Genomic DNA, 18469 nt, shown 5'->3' with positions numbered 1-18469 from the left:
GTATTTGCTCATTTCTCCGACTAAAAACAGCACACCTCTCTCACATGAGCATAATTTGAAGAGCAAAATCGGAAAACATTCGTTAATCCATGATTTTACAGGCAAAACCCTCTTTGGATTCCTATTACTTTTCTCCCTTTCCCTCGACACCATTTTGCAAACTAGCCGGAAACCATCAACAAATTTCACCTTCTCAGTCAAAGCAGCTTTTGCACTTTCCTTGATTTCCCTGTCCCCATATCAAACCCCCAAGCCCTTCTTCAATTTCACCATACCTCTCAAAATAATTCAACAAAGTCTCAGAACTCATCTCAGTTGGTTGGCACATTCTCCACCAATTTTATTGCTAACAAACCCATTGCTGACAAACCCATCAATTTTATTGCTAGGGTTTTCTAGGGCAAGCAAGAAAGACTCAACAGTCAACATTCTTGAAAGTAACAAAACCATAGACTTTTGATAAAAATCTTGCGGTAGGATGGGATGTCATCAACGATGGAAAGAACGGTATGGAGAATGCTAGGATGGACAATCGCAGCTTCTGAAGGATTCAACAATTTGGGATTTCGTGAAGGATTGCAAAATGCAAAATTTCACCTTCTTCAAACTTCAAGTTTTCTGGTTCTCTTGAGATCATCAGGCTTTGGGTTAGTGGTGATGGTGGAATGCATCTGATGGAGTAGGTGCAGGGAAAATGACTCAAGATTGACTCTAGGAGGAGTGGGTGGAGTTATGGAAGAGTAGCCATTGAGAACTTGAGCTTTGAAGAGAATATTCTCTTTCTTTAAGAGTCTAAAACCATGGATTAACGAATGTCTTCCGATTTTGCCCTTAAAATTATATCCACGTGAGAGAGGTGTGCTATTTTTAGTCGGAGAAATGAGCAAATACGAGTATTATGACCAAATTGGCTCATAATTTATATGTTAGGGACTATTCTGGCTGATTTTAAATATTAGAGACTAAAAAAGTTTTTTGTGAAAATGTTAGGGATCAATTTGGCAAATTTCCCTTTCTATTATAGTATTAAATTTAACCCCCAGTGTGAAATGATGCAGTAAAAAAATAGCTAAAGAAAGAGAAGTGCACAGTTCCATGTCTAGCAGTTAGAGAAAAGTAATTATGGCGGGTCACAAAGATGGAAGACTGAATTGGAACAAAACGTCCAAGTTAGACTGACAAAGTCGTTGAAAGTAGTACTATTGATTAAAAGCTATACATTGATTCAAGTTGATGACCCAAAAATCCAGAGTCACCAAAGAGGTGTAGACTAGATTCGTGGTTGCTAGAGTTGAGCTTTAAATTCCATCCATTTGGATACACAAATACAGCCGATCGATTAGGATTAATTAATGTTAGCAAGAAAGTGCAGTTCCAATGATGTAACTTGTGATGATGTATGGTAGTCTTTTTGGTAGAAATATGAAGAAAAGAGGTGAAAAGATTATTGTTGACTCGTTCCTTTTGGGGGACATAATTTGGAAGTCATAAGCCGGCAAAAGTTATCATAGGTGGTTTCGTTTGTTTCTCCAACCTTCAAAATTCCACACGAAGAAGGCCAATCAAGACTTTCCCCACCACTTACCACTCGGTGTCATGGATCGATTGCATGGTGCATAGAAATGTGAAGGCACTTGCTATTAGGTTTTTCTCGTCTGTTCTAAGTTTCTTTCGTTTTCAATGGAAGCAGGACCGACCCACCGACGCAATGCGCCTCACATCCAACTATAAAAAGCCACCCAACCCAATCCTCTCCTCTCATAACTATGCTCACTTGATTTATGTGGCATTGGCTGATTTGATCATCCATTAACTAAAGATTAGCGTTATCAAAGTCAAGACTTAAAGAGACTGGGAACTGGTCTCCAGATTGGTGAAGCTTTATGATTTTTTGTCCGAGCCAATTATTCAGATTTTATACTTGAAACTTGGTTACAAATAACTAGCTATTTTTCCAATTCATGCAAATTTAAAGCGTTAATTCTTTTCAATCATACTAAAAAGATTTTGTTAAAGATGTGCTAATCTCTCTACTTAGAATTGCCCTAGACAATTGGAGCCGTAATTGTTAAATCCTGATCCAAAAGAAGAATCAGGTCTGCTTAATTTTCTTTTCCCTTGTCCTAACTCTCATAGTAGAAAGTTCTGTTGAAGTTGAAGATGACACATCCACTTATATGTAAGGACAGAGAATCAAAAGTTTTCTTTTACTTCTTGAATAGGGGATTCGACGTTCTAATCCCAGTAAAATGTGCCATTGGAATTGCACGCGATGCGCAATCTCAAATATCTCATCCACTGAAACTATAAGAAAAAGGAAAAAGTTGTAAAGAAAGAAAGCAAACAAAAATGAAGTGGTGGTATATTCTAGTATTTGGTCATGGTAGCAGTAGTTCTGATTACACTTTCCTTTAGGCTTTTTCTTTTTGTGTGAAAAGCAAGATAGATAGGGGAGGAATCCCATTAGGCATTAATTCTGTGTAAAGAATATTAGCATGATCATTTTGACCTTAAAAAAAAAAAAAGCACAACATTGCATGGATCCTTCTCCATGGATGTTTCGATTGTTTTCAATTGAAAATACGTGTAACTCTGCTGAAGACTCCGGATATTTCTGGTCGTGGAACCGAATTTTCTTGTACACACTGGTTCAATTAAGAATCAGGTTTCATTTTAAAATTACTTTTCTATACAGTGATATAATGTAGTAGTATAAACTATCACTATTAAATACATGACAATTATCTAAATTTGAATTTAAAATTCAAATCTTATATATGTATTATGTATTCAACCAACCTAATATCGTATACATGTTCAATTCAATGTATATAATCTTAACTCTTCATTCTAATAAAAATAAAGTACTTCAGAAGCTCAAATAGAATGCTTAATTAACTCTTCATTGTTTGAATTGCTTGTTTCCGTCGGAAAATATTATCGTTTTCCGTGATCACATTTCCCTATCACATTTTTTCCTCACATATATCAAATCGCTACAGTAATTTTTCCATGAAAAATGACGGAAAATGCAATCCAAACACAACCTAAGATTCCACGATAACGGCCTCAACTTCTTTGGAAACATCCGTTGTCCCCCAGGCCAAAGATTAATTAAACAGGACCACATCCGTACCTCCTTAAACATAATCTAGTTGAATGAAAGAAAAGGTCGTAGGTTGCATGGGAACTAATAAACATATATTACATCAATTGCCTAATACAAGTTAACTCAATTAATAAGGATAGATCACTTTTTTTGTTTTATCAAAGGCCGTGTTTTCAAATCCAGCTGTCCATATGAGAGGCATGTATAATTCGTGTTCCGAATTCCAATATCAATATGAAGGCTGTATTGGTGAATGATTTATAAAAAGTTCTATAAGTACGTTTTGTATTTGAATACCATTGTCAATTTGAAGGATGTTGGTCGATAATAGGTAATAATTCCTTTTCGAGTGCATGTTTTAACTTGTGACGGTGACGAGTCGAATTCATCTAAACTTTGTCTATCCAAAAAATATATATAAGTACTTTAATTGCAATACGCAATTTTTTTTGGGGGGCACGAAATCCGTAAGCCGACCAAGGCCTCCTTGCCCATAAATTTGATTGGTTTCGTCATGTATCAGAGTTTTGACTTTTGATTTTTGTGCATTGATAATTTCTGTTGACCGAATATCCCTATAGTTAATTGAGCACAGAAAATTCTAAAATATAACCAGAAACAAGAACATCGTTGGTGTTGAATAACTCTGCTCTGGAACGAAACCTTCAAATGTCACCGATAAAATTTCTACTCTTTGAGTCATCCATCCATCTTGAGAGATGTGGTGGTCGAAGTTGACTTTATTTCCAACCCCAGAACCATGAACTAATGGACAACACAAAAAAGTAAAATGCCCAAGCTTGCAAGTTGGATGGTTGTTGAATGTTGAAGAATATTAATTAGTGGTTTTAATCAAATAGCTACTACATATTATCAACAGCTTCAATTCTTTTTCTTTTCCTTTTTTCTTTTGAATTAGAAAAAATCAATTAAGTTCTCTTTGCTTTAATTGGTAATTTTTTTTCAATTGGATATACTAGTTGCAATTTTCTTTTGTCAAGAAGTCAATTGACTTTTACTGACTAAACAAACCTAATCCCCAGAGCATACTCCAAAAGCCGGCAACTCTTGGAGCAGCCCCAGGAGACTTATCTACCCAACAAACCCCAACCCCCTCCCCGATGTGGGACTATAACTCACTCAACCACCCTGCTACTAAGAGTGTACTAACCCCCAAGTGAAATTGAGAAATGAGTTTCGTCTTTTGTCAAGAAGTCAATTGACTTTTACTGACTAAACAAACCTAATCCCCAGAGCATACTCCAAAAGCCGGCAACTCTTGAAGTAGCCCCAGGAGACTTATCTACCCAACAAACCCCAACCCCCTCCCCGATGTGGGACTATAACTCACTCAACCACCCTGCTACTAAGAGTGTACTAACCCCCAAGTGAAATTGAGAAATGAGTTTCGTCTTTTGTCAAGAAGTCAATTGACTTTTACTGACTAAACAAACCTAATCCCCAGAGCATACTCCAAAAGCCGGCAACTCTTGGAGCAGCCCCAGGAGACTTATCTACCCAACAAACCCCAACCCCCTCCCCGATGTGGGACTATAACTCACTCAACCACCCTGCTACTAAGAGTGTACTAACCCCCAAGTGAAATTGAGAAATGAGTTTCGTCTTTTGTCAAGAAGTCAATTGACTTTTACTGACTAAACAAACCTAATCCCCAGAGCATACTCCAAAAGCCGGCAACTCTTGGAGCAGCCCCAGGAGACTTATCTACCCAACAAACCCAGTACTGTGATTTTCTGCTCGACACGTCTGGAGCATGTTGTTTAGGCAATGAAAAGGAGCTCCAAGTTACTCCAATTTCCAAAAAATTACAAAAAAAAAATTGGCTTGCTGAAAATGCTGGCCATATAGTTATGCTTCGTGGCACTAAAGGAAACCCAACATGACATTTGATCCTAGGAAATGACAAGTGTCTCCTTATATCACTTTCAATGTGTTTAATTATCAAACCCTAAATAAGTTTTTTTGACTTTGTACTTAAGTCGTAACCCCTGGAGAATTATATATAATTCATTCATAAACAAAAGCCGTAACCCCTCAAGAACTATATACAATTCCTTCATTCATAATAGAAAGAAGTCGTAACCCCTCTAAAATTCGTCTCCTATCCTCTGCCATTGGCTCTAAAGATGTAATGAATACAACGTAATTAAGGAGAAAGTAAACGATAAAAAATCAAAATCACAAAGATAACGCTTTAAAAATCTTGAAAGTGTCTTCGCCTATGTTTACAGGATTCAGTCGTTCTACTTTATTAATTACTTACTTGTATTTATATTAGACGAAAAGAATATAGTAATTTATTAGTGTTCTTTTACGATTATTAAAAAAAACAAAAAAAGAAGAAGAGGTAAGCAGTAGAAAACCAAAAGCAAGCAGGTTGGCCAATCGATATCCACTCATCAATGTGAGTAAAGGCTGTGGTATATTTTCACTCACCATGCATGAACCTGATGCTACTAGGCTTTCTCATTGATAACACAACACAACACCAATGACCAAACCGTCCATCAATATTCCCCTTTAACAATTAAACAAAGCATAGCATTTTTCACTTTGCATTTATCTTTTCAAGATTTTCCAAGAATTGAATGGTATAAAAGTTTAATGTAAATTATTTGCTCCTAAAAATTGAAATGAAATTAAACTATTGAATTCTGTGGAGTGTGTACTAGACTGAAAAAAATTTCAGATCTCCAACCGAAGCCTGGAACAGTTGCAGGCACCACAGAAAGTAAAAGTACAAAAAAGATGAGAGAGGAAAAGAGGAGACAAAGACAAGGAAAGAACAGAGGAAATACTAAGAGGGAATTAGCTTCCTCTGTTGTTGCTGAGCTTCAATTCCACCGAACTCTAGTACTATTAGGACAGTTGTGACAGGTGGAACTTGCTTTTTATCATTATTTATTATTTCATTTCATTCACACACCTTCCTTTCTTAAGCAACTTCTTTCCCCCAAAAAAGCCAAAAAAAAAAATTTTTTTTTTTGTTCAAGAAATTACAAAGAAAATGCCTACTCGGATTGATTGAACAGATGGAATGGAAAAGAAAACCATGAGATCAGAGCACTTTCCATACTGCTTCAAGTCTTCCAACTCCCCCCTTCCCCACGCAGTCAAAATAGGGGGAAAAAAAATAAAATAATGAAAGCCACATTGAAATGGCCAAACTGTGATCCGCACTTGGTAGGAAGCCGAACCACTGCGCCCCACAAAACTGATTCCCTGTCACTGTAGCGACACGAGAGTTAATCCCATTGGTAAATATGAACGATTTGTTCTTTGTTCAGATCAATTACTTGTATTGGAGTCTCACTTGGGATTTTTCTCCTTGTCACCTATAGCATATATGAAAAAGCAACCAAAAAACATAATAGCAGTACCGTATTTCCATTATACCGAAAAGTGTTGGCACATGCAAGAGCTCTTTTCTGCATAATCTTGTTACAAATTGGGAAGAGTTTTAGCTATCAGTACTGATTAAAATGAGTTGCCTTGGGTTAAATGATGTTGTAGCTGTCAAGAGTAACAGGATTTGGAATGAAGCGAATTACAGGCCAATGATAAGTAAAATGGGCAAAAATCAAGAAACCCTTTCTATCCAATGGTTTAAATTACATTCTGATTAGTAAACCGATGGGATTTCATTCATTCAAGCTACCCAAGAAAAGTTCATCTGTTACTGTGAATCTACTTCTTTTTTTTTTTCCCTGCAAAAAGTTCCTAATTTGAAGAGTTTCATTGCTTGAATGGGTTGACAAATTCAGCATCAGAAACTGCAGAAAGTTCGATTTGACTGATCTCATCATCATCAACTGGAGCTGGAAGATTAAGATCTATGAAAGCCTCTCCAAATCTTGAAAATGGTTTAGCTGCAGGACTAGTCCTGATACTGACATGTGTGGTTGCTGCCGCCGCTGCCGCTGCTGCAGCTGCACCCATGACATGTGATCTCTTGTGCCCACCTAGAGCCTGACCTGATGAGAAAATTCTGTAGCAAATTGGGCATTCATGTATCTTCTCTTCAACCACCACACTAGAAACTGCAGCAGCTGAGGCCGCATTCCCTGTTTCCACCCCTGCTACTTCTTCCTCTGTTGAATTGCTGTTGTGGGCTTTAATTCTCTTGTGACTGGCTCTGTGCCCCCCCAAAGCCTGATAAGAGCGAAATGCTTTGTTACATGTTTCACATCTGTACTTCCCCCTAGTCCTGCTCTTGGTTACTTTAACCACACCAAAATCATGACAGTACTGGCTCTTTGCATCTTTATTCTTTTTCTGCTTTTCTGGTTCTTCATGATCAGCCTTTCCTTCCTCTGCCTCCTCCTCCTCCACTTCTTCTCCTCCGTACATGGCTTCTTCTTCATTGTCTTCTTTCTTCCACTTGTCTCTAGATAGCATCATCAAGCAATAAGCAACAACTTCTTCTGTGGTGGTATCAGAGATTGAACTAACGGGTTCAGCATCCGCAAATGGTAATTCACAAGAAAACCTGCCCTGTTTTCCGGACTTGGGCTTTTTCAGTTCTGCCATGCTATCATTAATATAACCGGAAAATTGGACTGCATCCGAAACTCTTGATTTCCTAACTCTTTTGGATCTTCTACAAATCGGATTCTTTGATGACTCGGTCTCACTCTCCCTATCCTGAACAACAACAGAATCAGCAGCAGCGGTTACCTCAACTCCTCCAAAACAGAATTCTTGATCCATCACCATGTCAACCTTTTTCTTTGGATTAATCTCTTCATCCTCTGACGATGATGATGATGAAAAAGATGATGATGGCACTGACTCAAACTCTTCACTAATTTGCCTCTCATCATTAATGTTCATAACTTCTTCTTCTTCATGCTCCTCTTTGATGAATTCCTGCTTGGCCTTGGTTGCTGCGCACAGATTCATCATGTGAGATCTCATGTGCCCACCCAAAGCTCTGCCATTAGCAAAACTCCTAAAGCATAGCTTACATCTGTGCTTCTCCATATCAAAGAAGCCAAAATCAACTTCACCCCACCAAAAATTTTTTGCCTCTTCTCTTTTTTTTTCCCCCCCTCTAACTTAGGATTAGGACTCTCTCTCCCTTTATGCTTTTGTTTTTTGTGGAGAGAAGTGCTTGGGAGGCTGCTTCTTCCTCTCTGGTTTGAAGCATAAAGAGAGTGGAAGGAAACTAAAAGGAGTAGTTGACAAGCATTTCTTTACACCGAGGAGAGTGACTATTTATATGAGCCTACACGAACAACCATTGAAAATATAATAATAATAATAATAATCTAGTAAAGCAGTCTTGAGAATTCGGTTCAGATTTCTTTAATTTGAGGAAGTAAATCTTTTTTGTTTTTGTTTTTGTTTTTGGTTAAAAACGGCAAACAGCAATAAATTAAGAAATTGTACTGCTTAATTAATTGAGGGGTATGCATGAAGACGTGTAACATGCGAGTTTTTGCATTTAAGTCTATCCGCATCTTTACATTCCTAAACAGCCCTTAATAACTCTGTTTCTTTTCTTTCTTCCTTTCCATTCCTTTTATCTTTTTTTGGTGGGTTTTGTTGGATGAATGATTAATATTACCTATCTTGCAAGTTTAATGTGGAGGTTATATAGTAACCAAAATAATCCAATAATAATAATAATAATAATAATTAAAGAAATGGCCCCAAACTAGTTAGCAGTGACCTGAGAAGAAGGGAACAACTACAACCTCAGTAGGACATTATTGTGTTTGACAGAACTGTATGGGCTGGTGGTATACTCAAGATTAATAACGGAATGTGGCTGCTTTGGTAGAGTAAATTTCGAGTAATTAAATACAATTAAAAGTCGAAAATCACTTAAATTAAAAGCCAGTAGATTCTGTTACCTTTTGGCTGGTTAAAAGGGGCCAAAGTACAAAGGTTTGGAAAGTGGGGCTGGTTCAAGAATGCCATTCCATGCATGACGTGGGAATTTATCTTGGGGGACATAGATTCATAATTAATGAGTCATAAAAAGATTAAAGAGTTTGGTATTATATTTGGAAAATCTGCCCCTTTAATTTTGGATCTTTGGTTGAAATGTGTGATAAAAATGTGGGGTGGGGAAATGAGGAGGAAACTAACTTCTTTCCTTTGAGAATGGAGTATTCTAGGGGAGTAAAGTAAATGCCGTTTTATTTGGGCAAATTGGTGGACCTGGTCCTCCTTCTTCTTCTTTTGCCTTTCATTTGAACAAGCATAAGATTTTTTTTTTTTTTGGGATGGGTTGAGTCGGAGACTTTGAACCCATGCCCTACTACTTACAATTCCTCTCATCTTATCACCCGACCCAATCCGGTCTACTGAACAAGCATTAGATGACACACTACGATGTAGTTTTCATCTATTTCTTTTTTGTTTTCCCCATTACATGTACAATTAGCCTCCAACTCAGTCCTTGCCCGGTGATTTGTTTTTTTCTGTATTTTGTACGATGAAGTTAATGCTAGAAATTTCATTGGAACTAGTTTAACATAAAACGAAAATGTAAAAATCATCATTGGCGTAGTTATTTTTTTCCCTTCTCATTTAGTTTTTTCTTTAAAGATTTTTTCAACGGGTGCCCAACCATTGAACACTCGTTAATACACGCAAATCATACTCAACCTATCATGTATATGTACATGCTAATAATTATTATCCACCTTTACATTTATACACTTTTCCAAATTAACTTTATTTTTTTCTAAAAATTTAACCTTTGACGAACATTTTAATGGGTGTTCGAAAATTAGGTGCAATACGCAAAAGTCAATAGTGTGGTCAAGGTGCAGAAGCTAGTACTCATCTCAATAAGAAAGAGCTTATATAATAAGTAAAATTTCATATTCTGATTTTGGGTAATAGTGCTATTGGATCAAAGATGACAAGCTCAAGAATTGCATTTTAATAAGGGTCGAACGCTAATGTTTAGCTGAAAGCATCCATTTCAGCTTAATCAAGCTGTAGTAATTGAAAATCTTCCAGTCACAGATGTTACTATCGAGTGACTTTTATGCTAAAATCTTCTTCTTTATTTTTTTTTTTTTTGAAAACGTACGAGAATGTCTCTTGAATGCTCACTCACCTATGTATTGGTTTGTATAAATGGCACCTAATGAATTACTTTTGAAATAACAACAGTGCAAAAAAGAAAAAGATTTTCATTAGGGTTATATGTATATATGGACCAAAAGTAAACAAGAAAAGAAATACGAGAGGTTAATGATAAGAAGTTGTATTTAGGGAATTCAGGGGCAGGACATATAACTTGTCTAGTGGGAGTGCTGGCATCTTCATGAGACAACTAGCTACTATATATATATATATATAGTGGAAGAAGCCAAGAAGGGCTGTTTGACATGTTAATAATCCACTTCGTAAAATGGGGCTAAAATCTTTCTTTGTATATTTTTTTCTTTTTCTTACTAGGTTGCAGGTCTGTATCTCCAACTTGGTCATACATTTTACAATTTTACCAGAAAAACAAAAAGGTCATGCATTTACAAGCTGCAGTATCTTTTCCCAAAGTCATGAACTTTAGCCGTGAATCCACAAAATCCTCCACCCACTGGTCCAAAAAGCAGTAACAAGGGAAGAAGATGAATAAAAACTAGTCGCTGGCACGATTTTGATTAGTCAAATTTAACAGTAGTATCTTTTCATTGCCAACAGACTTACATTATTCATTCATTTTTCCTTCTTCTTAACTGGGTTGGGTGGGGGAAATTTTGGCATGAGAGGAAAAAATCAGTTGAAAATGACATTCATCTAATTCGTCTTAGAAACTCCACAGTGAATTTTCAACGTTTCGAAAATTTACAAATGCTAACGGGTGTGTGCTCGCGCGCATACACGCACACATACATTATGACTAGTCCTTTCATCATTTTCACACATAAAAATTGTTGATTACTTAGCACACTATACAAGAAAATAGTTCCATAACTTCTACTGAACTCAAAAATATATATATATATATAGACAGGATCACTAACTGTATGTATATTATTATCATTAGATGTATATATATATATATATGATAATTAATCTTAATTTAAATATAAAAAAGTACCCTTTATTCCAAGTAGACGCATCTTATGCCGTAAAAAGAAAAAAGTAGGCTGAGTTTAGAATACGATCATGGCAAAATTTGCGGGATTAATTCAGGGGCCCTTACAACTTCACTATCAAGTCCCAATCATTTTTCTTGTAGTTTTGCGTGTTGGAGGGACAGTCAGAGTCCAACAACGCGTAACCCATTTTTGGTACTACACCACTCGTCTGTATACTGTAGAGGAACTGGACTCTGAACTCCCTTCCTTGGCTGCTTAATCTTTTGTTTAAAGTTTAATATCATGGGACAATTCTTCTAAGTTTTGATAATCTACCAACTCCCTAGAAAAAATGAAAAAGCAAAAGCCGCATTAATTAAATTAATTCTGGCAACTACACTTTCAATGGATCAAATTAGCTCTGGCTCTTGACTTTTAAGTTCTCTCCTTTCTTAAACCAAGAACTCATAAAAATCTGAAACTTGAAGTATTTTAGATCATTTTAGGGGTTATATTATACGAGTAGCTTCATACATTTTGCTGGTTGCATTTGAGATTTTAGGGTGTGGCTCCATCATTTGCAAGGTGAATTAGTCCATGTCTTCATGACATGAGTAACATGATGGTTCTAGATATATACTACATAATCATCATGGGAATATTAAAAAGCTCAATCTCATTTCTTGAACCCCATTCATATTTGACCGATTCAATCACTTTGAGTAATACTCCATGCGAGTCAACTCACTCCAATTTGTACAATTACCTTAAATTTTGTTATTTCAGCATAACACCCATTGCAATGGTGTGATGGGGAAAGCAATAATACTTACTGTAAATGCATAATTTCAAAATAAAACGAGTTTATTATAAATTCGGAAAACACTGCCAACTAATTTTTCTTTCCATACTTTTGGAATCAAGGGCTGCCAACAGTGTGTTGTTATCAAGTAACTTATCAATCCATATATCAAACTAATTAGTGGTTAGCCGAAATTCTATAAATGCAAGGGTAATGTTTTGAGAACTGACGCCTAGTAAGTATTAATAGTTCTTCACAAAATTTGCTTGTACATCTATGAATATGCTTGATTTCGTTCACAGATCATATACAAAGGAATGACAAAGAAAAGAAGACGGTTTCAAGTTTTTTGGTATTTTCAATTGCACTTTTTCTTTTTCTTTTTTCCCGTGAAAATTGGAGCTTTTTGAACTTTCCTTTAATTCATGACCTTTTGAGTCTAGTCTAAGTTCCTCGTTTGTCAACATTATCAACGAGTCTAGCATCTTACGCGGATTTTAGTCATGGTTGAATTCAATGCCTAGTGATTCTACTTCTTCATTTTCTCAGGAGCACTTATAATTCTTCGAAATCTATGGACATGAAATTTGGCATACTACAATTGAGGCAGCAAAGCATAATTGCGGAAGGTAGTTGTCGCTGGTTACTCTTTGCCCAGAAACGTAGTGCCCAGAAATGAGTAGGGTAACTGATAAATTACAACAGCACATTGCTAATCAAGAAAACCAGATAAAGAAAATCAGTAATTCTGTTATTTTTTGATCCCTTGCACTTGAAGCTGCGAAAATCTGTTTCTTATATAATTGGCTAAAATGTTGGCCTTCTTTATGTACAGTATACACGGATACATGACTTTGATAAGTTTTTCAGAATTTTCTCTCAAAAAAATATCCATCCCTCTACAGCTCTTTCAAAAAGTGAATATAAGTAGTATAAAAATTGTCACGAGAATGAAAAACTTTCCATGTACATTTGGATCGCTAATTATGAGTATTGTGTATGATGATACAAGAAGACGTATAATCAAATCTCAATTTGGATCAGCAATAAAATACCTAGGGGTTAGTGTTGACTCGAGCTGTTGAACCAATTCCAACTTGTAACCACTGTGAAGAATTTCCACTTAAGTTTATATCTTTGAGGTCACTTAGCTTTGCCAGCTCCACCTTACTATCAGCTTCATCGTCCGCATTTTCAATTGGACCGTTACTACAATTTATGTTGTTCTTGTTGATATTACTATCATTGTGGCGATCATTCTCGTTGCCTTGATCATCATCGTTCTGGTGATGGCAATTCTGGCTATCACATTTTGTTTCTGCACCTAAATTGGGCGTCCATGTGTGAAGGCGAATATCAGTAGAGACCTCAAAGCTCAATGGATTTTGAGGCCTTAATATGCCCAATAGTTCATGATCGCCTTGAGTTGCTGGGATGTTGAGATCTAGTGTCTCAGACTTGTTGATTAATGGTGGACCCTGGTGTAGTATTTGATGATCCATGTGATCATGATTGAATTGCAGCTTCACCAGAGAAGAAGTTTCCTGGGAGTTGGAGGTGATCCAATGGCACCTCTTGTGTCCACCCAAGGCTTGTCCGGTAGAAAAGACCCTGTGACAAATTGTGCACTCGTGCACTTTGGATTTTCTCCTAGAAGCCCCTGCCATTGTTGGGCCTTGTTCGAATTGTAAGGACGAAGGAGATTTGGATGGAAAGAATTCGTCATGGATGGTCACATCGTCATCAGCTAAACTGCTATCATCTTGCTGATCTTGCTTAGCTGCAAAACAGCCCTTCACCTTCTTGTGACTTGCCCTATGTCCTCCTAGCGCTTGATGAGAATTGAACACTTTCTTGCATGCTTTACATTCAAACAGGCCTTTGGATGCACCTTTAGGCTTGTCTAAAGGGACTCGACTTGCAATTAGCGGAGTGTTAAAGTAGGCCGTCACCGGATTAATCCGCCTTTCTTCCTCCTTACTGGCGGAAGCACAAGATTCTTCCGGCTCAACTTCAAACCTAGCATTTGCTAAATCTACTAGGCATCTTGCCAGGAGGAGATCTTCATCCTCACTTGAAGGATAAGCTGAGCCAAAACTTCCCACTTTAGTCCTCAATGACCTCTTCCTTTTAGACCATTGACACCCTTTTCGCTCCCCCTCGTACTCTCCATCAGATCCTGGAGAGGACACCAATGATTCAGCATCGTCAGAGCTACATTTGCCATGTTCAAGGAAAGATTTCCATGAGGCAAACTCTTTACCACAGTTCTCACAAATCCTACAACTTTTTAGTCGATTCGGATTTGTCCTTAGCTGGTACATTCTTCTACATGTCCTATCAGCCCCTCCAAATTTATCCTCCCAATCACTTGCAACATCATCGTCATCAAGACTTCCACCTTCATCTCCAATACCATGAGCCCTCATATGCCCACCTAAAGCTCTCCCACACATGAAACCCTTCTTGCATATCCTACAATAGTGTTTAAACTTTGGTGGTTGATCTTCTGTACAATCCATGAATTTTTTTTTTTTTTTAAAAAAAAATTATTTTAGAAGGAGAAGAAGTTAATTACTCAAGCACTGGGAAATATGTACAAAAGAGGGTTGGAGCCAGCTTCATTTTGTAGCAAGATTTGTTCAATTGGGAGGTTACATTATATGGTCAAAAGAAGGTTAGTCCTAGTTTTTAGTTTGAGTAGAGTTCTGTGGATGAGATTTAGAGGTAGAGAAAAATAGGAGTGTGAGTATAGTGTGTGTGACAAGTGGAAGGAGAAGAAGAAGTTAAGGACTTTTTCTACGACATTGTCACGGTGGCGCTGCGCTGTGAACAACCAAACGGACGGCGGAGAATGATAAATGTATGGTAGGATAGTTGTTTATTTACATTCTCTTCTAGGTAGAGCTGCGTACTAAAGATGCCGAGTATATTTTGCGGAGTGAGTGGAGGAGTAGTGAAGAGTGTTTTTCTCTCGTCCGTCCAGTGAAGTAGAAAAGTAAGAGTGGTTCTAACTGCTGACTTGTTTTTGTCCCTTCAATTTCAGGTCAAGAAAATTAAACTCTGTGTTTCTTGTTTGTGCGTTGGTCTTAGCTACTTTCTCGCACATTAGTATTACAAACCAATTAAAACTTTTAGAGGTCTCTTTAGGATTTCTAAAACAAGCAATCAGTCCAAAAAAAAATTTTTTTTTTTTTAAAAAGAGAGAGAGAAAGGCCTATGGTTTATTTTTTATTTTTTTTTTGACATAAGATCAAGCCCGTCATTAATTAATTCTAAAAGCTTAGAAGGTTGTGATGCATCATTTTTTTTTTTTTTTGCTTGGTATTACATGGCTACAATTAAAACTTGAAAGTTAATTTTAAAGCACAAAGGAGAATTCACATGCTCTAATCAATCATATTTGAAGTCTTATATCTAGACAAAAGCTTGAAAATGATAGAATTCACGAAATGACAGCACTTAAAATTTCAAGAAGATCAAGGTTCTATCAGAATACTATTAGAGATATTTATTAGTGTACACAGGTAATCGAAATAGAGGTTTATTATTTTTTAACCCCTTTCAGGAAGAGAAAAAGCTGGCCTAAGTCATTCAAAGGATCAACGAAAATTTTGAGATCATGAGTTAAGTCTGACAATTTTTGAATTTAGACTAATTTTATATTACTTCCTAGTATTTCTGAATTAATTATTTTTTTATTATTAATCTCATCACCATTTTGGGTTGCTTGAGATCAAATATTTGTAGAACAAATTGGCCAGAAATTGGCATAATTCTTCATCCTCAAGATCCCACTTCATTGATTGCAATAGTATATGTTTGGCCACAATCCAACAGATAAACGGTCCCTTAGCCTGACTGATAATTTCAATTCACCCCTGTGCTTGCCAGCTACAGAATACACAAGATTATTCAAAAATTAACAGATGATATGTAACGTGAGCCAGGCTTCCAATCAGCTGGAATCGCCTGTTGAGCCACAAGCCTTCGTCTGGATTCAGCTTGTGTCAACCTGATGGAAAACGGCCCATTTGTCCTCTTTGGTATGTTGTACTTGTATGTTGCGCCAAACACTTGTTGCATCGGAAACCACCGCCGGGATCCCGCCGCTTGGATCTCCACAGAAGCAACGTCTCCATCACCATTTTCGTACTCAATTGCAGCAGAAAAGTAGTATCGATTGGAACCGGGGTCGACTTTGAACGCAATCTTCTGATTAGCATAGTTGCATGGCACCCTTTACATTTGCACGAGTCAATCCCGAAAATTACTTCAGGAACAATAATATATTTATTGTACAGAAAAAAAAAATTGTCTTCTATTTTATCCCTGAAATTTACTGGCAAAAACTTCATTGCAAGTCTGCTATTTGCTCACCTTTGAAAATGGACGTTGATTCTACCAAGTTTGCGCAAAGCATCGGCCTGGCCTGGCTTTGCTAAGTAACCAAAAGCAGTTGAACTGAAATCAAAATGAACAGGATCATTGTTGCAGGCATTGGGACACTCATCTGTGATTGTTATCTTGACCGGAGAACCAGAGCATGCCCTATAAACGTTTGCACTGCATAGCACCTGAAATTGCATGCACGTGTCATTTGAAAACCAAGAAACCATCCCGGGTATAGTTAGCTAGCTCAAATATCAAGCAGGCATTCTTTAAAAAAAGAAAAAAATTATAGGCTGCTCTTGATTGCTGCAGATTTTGCAATATTGGATGGGTTTATAGGATCTAACCATTTTGCCAATCGAAAAATCTAAAATTCAGACACAGAAAAAATACAAGGGCATGATACAAGACACTGATTTCTTGAAATTAGGAAAAAAAATTAGGTGAAATACACGCCGTATCACGATTTAAGCTACCAGTGACCAGCATTATATAAGTAACTTATACAAGCCAACAAAAATGTGCAGAGCAGTAAGCATTTACCGCATAGCAATTGCCGCAACCTTTGCCCTGTTTAAATAGGGCTCGGTTTCCAGCAGCTATCTTGCTTGAGAAAGGCGGCTGAGCAATGTCATTTTCATTTCCAAATCCGCATGCTCCGCCTGTGTGAATCAAAATGAAAATAAATTATTTGAACAGCAGATTTGTAGTTAAGTGCGTCTTGTAAAAAATGCATATATACCACTCCCTTCATAAAATGTTGCTACTGCCGATGAATAACCAGCTAGAGTTACATTAAGCGACCTGGCACTTCTGCAAGAACAAAAACTGGACAAAAATGACATGATGACGAAGAAGGCAGACAAAAAACAATTTTTGAGAGCCATGCCGAATATTCGTCACTGTAAAACCAACAGGATGCGCAAGTAATATATCTTCTGTTTGGTACTATATATGCTGTGGAGTCAAGTGCTTGTGTAGAAATTAATTTAGTCAGTCTTGAATTTGGATGAACACACTCAAGGATATTAAAACCTTGCCATACAGGAATTTTAAAATCCATAGGTTATTAACGCATGAACATCTATGCTGCGAGTCAAGTGCTCATATAGAAATTAATTTAGTTACTCTCTTGAATTTGGTTGAACATATTCGAGATATAAAACCTTGCCATATACGGATTTTAAAAGGCATAGGCTGCCGTAACTTGTAATACATGAAGATGGGATATACAAACAACTTGAAATCATGTACCTGGTCTTGGTGACTGAAGCATTGAAATTTCAAATTGAAAGTATTAAATCACTTAGCTAATAGCTAGTAGAAAAGATATCCTCCAATTTAATGCTTTACAAATTTGGCTGGTTAGAAAATAACACTAAATGGTTTTAACATCCCAAATTTACATCATTAAAGCTACTTTTATTGTACTGTAATTTAAATGAACACATAAAAATAGTTTATCCTCTAACTTTCAACCAATATATAAAATCGTAAGTATGCTGATTTTATGGTAATCCTTCAATACCAATACTAAGCCATTTCTGAAATCAAATGATGACCACAAATGTGAGATAAAAGGTGATTGAGAAATGTATTCATGAAAATATAAAAATTTTTCTGCAAAAAATCACAATCCAAACAAGGTCTTAGTAGTTAGAGTTTTATGTGTCTTTTTTTGGGCAAATTACATTTTACCCCTCTGCGATTCAGCGTTTTTTTACATAACCCACTTATGGTTTCAAAAGTTATACATAACTATCTCATGGTTTGGATTAAAGTGTCATAGTGACAGAAATAGTCATTCGTAAAGGAACTTCTAAAAATGTCGAAATTACCTTATAAATACATGACACACTAATCCCGTATGATTTTTATATTTTACCATGTAACCCTCTTATGATTGCATACCATTACTAAGCCATTGCTGAAATCGCATATCTTGTTACCTTTACCTCTATATTACAAAAAATTTTGTTTTAAATTTGATTTTAATAAGCATAAAATTATATTCCAATATCCATTAACAATTTCGATAACATCTCGATGAAATGAGGCTAATGATTACCATATTTCCTAGTAAGTGTTGGTTTTACGTTA

The 18469-nt window shown here is 36.6% G+C and overlaps 2 protein-coding genes across 2 annotated transcripts; both read right to left on the bottom strand.

The window, feature by feature from the left end:
* Positions 1 to 6535: 6535 nt before the first annotated feature.
* Positions 6536 to 14499, bottom strand: LOC113728732 (uncharacterized). Its single transcript, XM_027253097.2, has 4 exons — positions 13051 to 14499; positions 10628 to 10691; positions 7205 to 8187; positions 6536 to 7147 (listed from the first exon to the last, which is right to left on the bottom strand). The coding sequence occupies exons 1-4, from the start codon at positions 14497 to 14499 to the stop codon at positions 6866 to 6868; spliced, it is 2778 nt and encodes a 925-aa protein (XP_027108898.2). The 3' UTR covers positions 6536 to 6865.
* A 1260-nt stretch (positions 14500 to 15759) lies between these two features.
* Positions 15760 to 17272, bottom strand: LOC113729685 (expansin-B6). Its single transcript, XM_027253938.2, has 4 exons — positions 17112 to 17272; positions 16913 to 17031; positions 16358 to 16554; positions 15760 to 16217 (listed from the first exon to the last, which is right to left on the bottom strand). Exons 1-4 carry the CDS (start codon positions 17254 to 17256, stop codon positions 15893 to 15895), a joined length of 786 nt encoding a protein of 261 aa, XP_027109739.1. The 5' UTR covers positions 17257 to 17272; the 3' UTR covers positions 15760 to 15892.
* Positions 17273 to 18469: the final 1197 nt, after the last annotated feature.

Source organism: Coffea arabica, chromosome 2e, assembly GCF_036785885.1.
Source record: "Coffea arabica cultivar ET-39 chromosome 2e, Coffea Arabica ET-39 HiFi, whole genome shotgun sequence".
In the NCBI taxonomy this organism is placed as follows: domain Eukaryota; kingdom Viridiplantae; phylum Streptophyta; class Magnoliopsida; order Gentianales; family Rubiaceae; genus Coffea; species Coffea arabica.
Note: the sequence above shows the minus strand (reverse complement) of the source record. Positions and strands in the feature narration are given on the sequence as shown.

Excerpts from the sequence above, each read along its gene's own strand:
- LOC113728732 (XM_027253097.2), bottom strand. The coding sequence starts at position 14,499 with ATGGATTGTACAGAAGATCAACCACCAAAGTTTAAACACTATTGTAGG. Across the intron at positions 8,188-10,627 it reads GGGAAAAGATACTGCAGCTT|TTAGAGGGGGGGAAAAAAAA; the intron begins GTAAATGCATGA and ends CCTAATCCTAAG. Across the intron at positions 7,148-7,204 it reads CAGAGGAAGAAGTAGCAGGG|AAGATACATGAATGCCCAAT; the intron begins GTGGAAACAGGG and ends GTGGTTGAAGAG.
- LOC113729685 (XM_027253938.2), bottom strand. The coding sequence starts at position 17,256 with ATGGCTCTCAAAAATTGTTTTTTGTCTGCCTTCTTCGTCATCATGTCA. Across the intron at positions 16,555-16,912 it reads GTTGCGGCAATTGCTATGCG|GTGCTATGCAGTGCAAACGT; the intron begins GTAAATGCTTAC and ends ATGCAATTTCAG. Across the intron at positions 16,218-16,357 it reads ATCAACGTCCATTTTCAAAG|GGTGCCATGCAACTATGCTA; the intron begins GTGAGCAAATAG and ends GCAAATGTAAAG.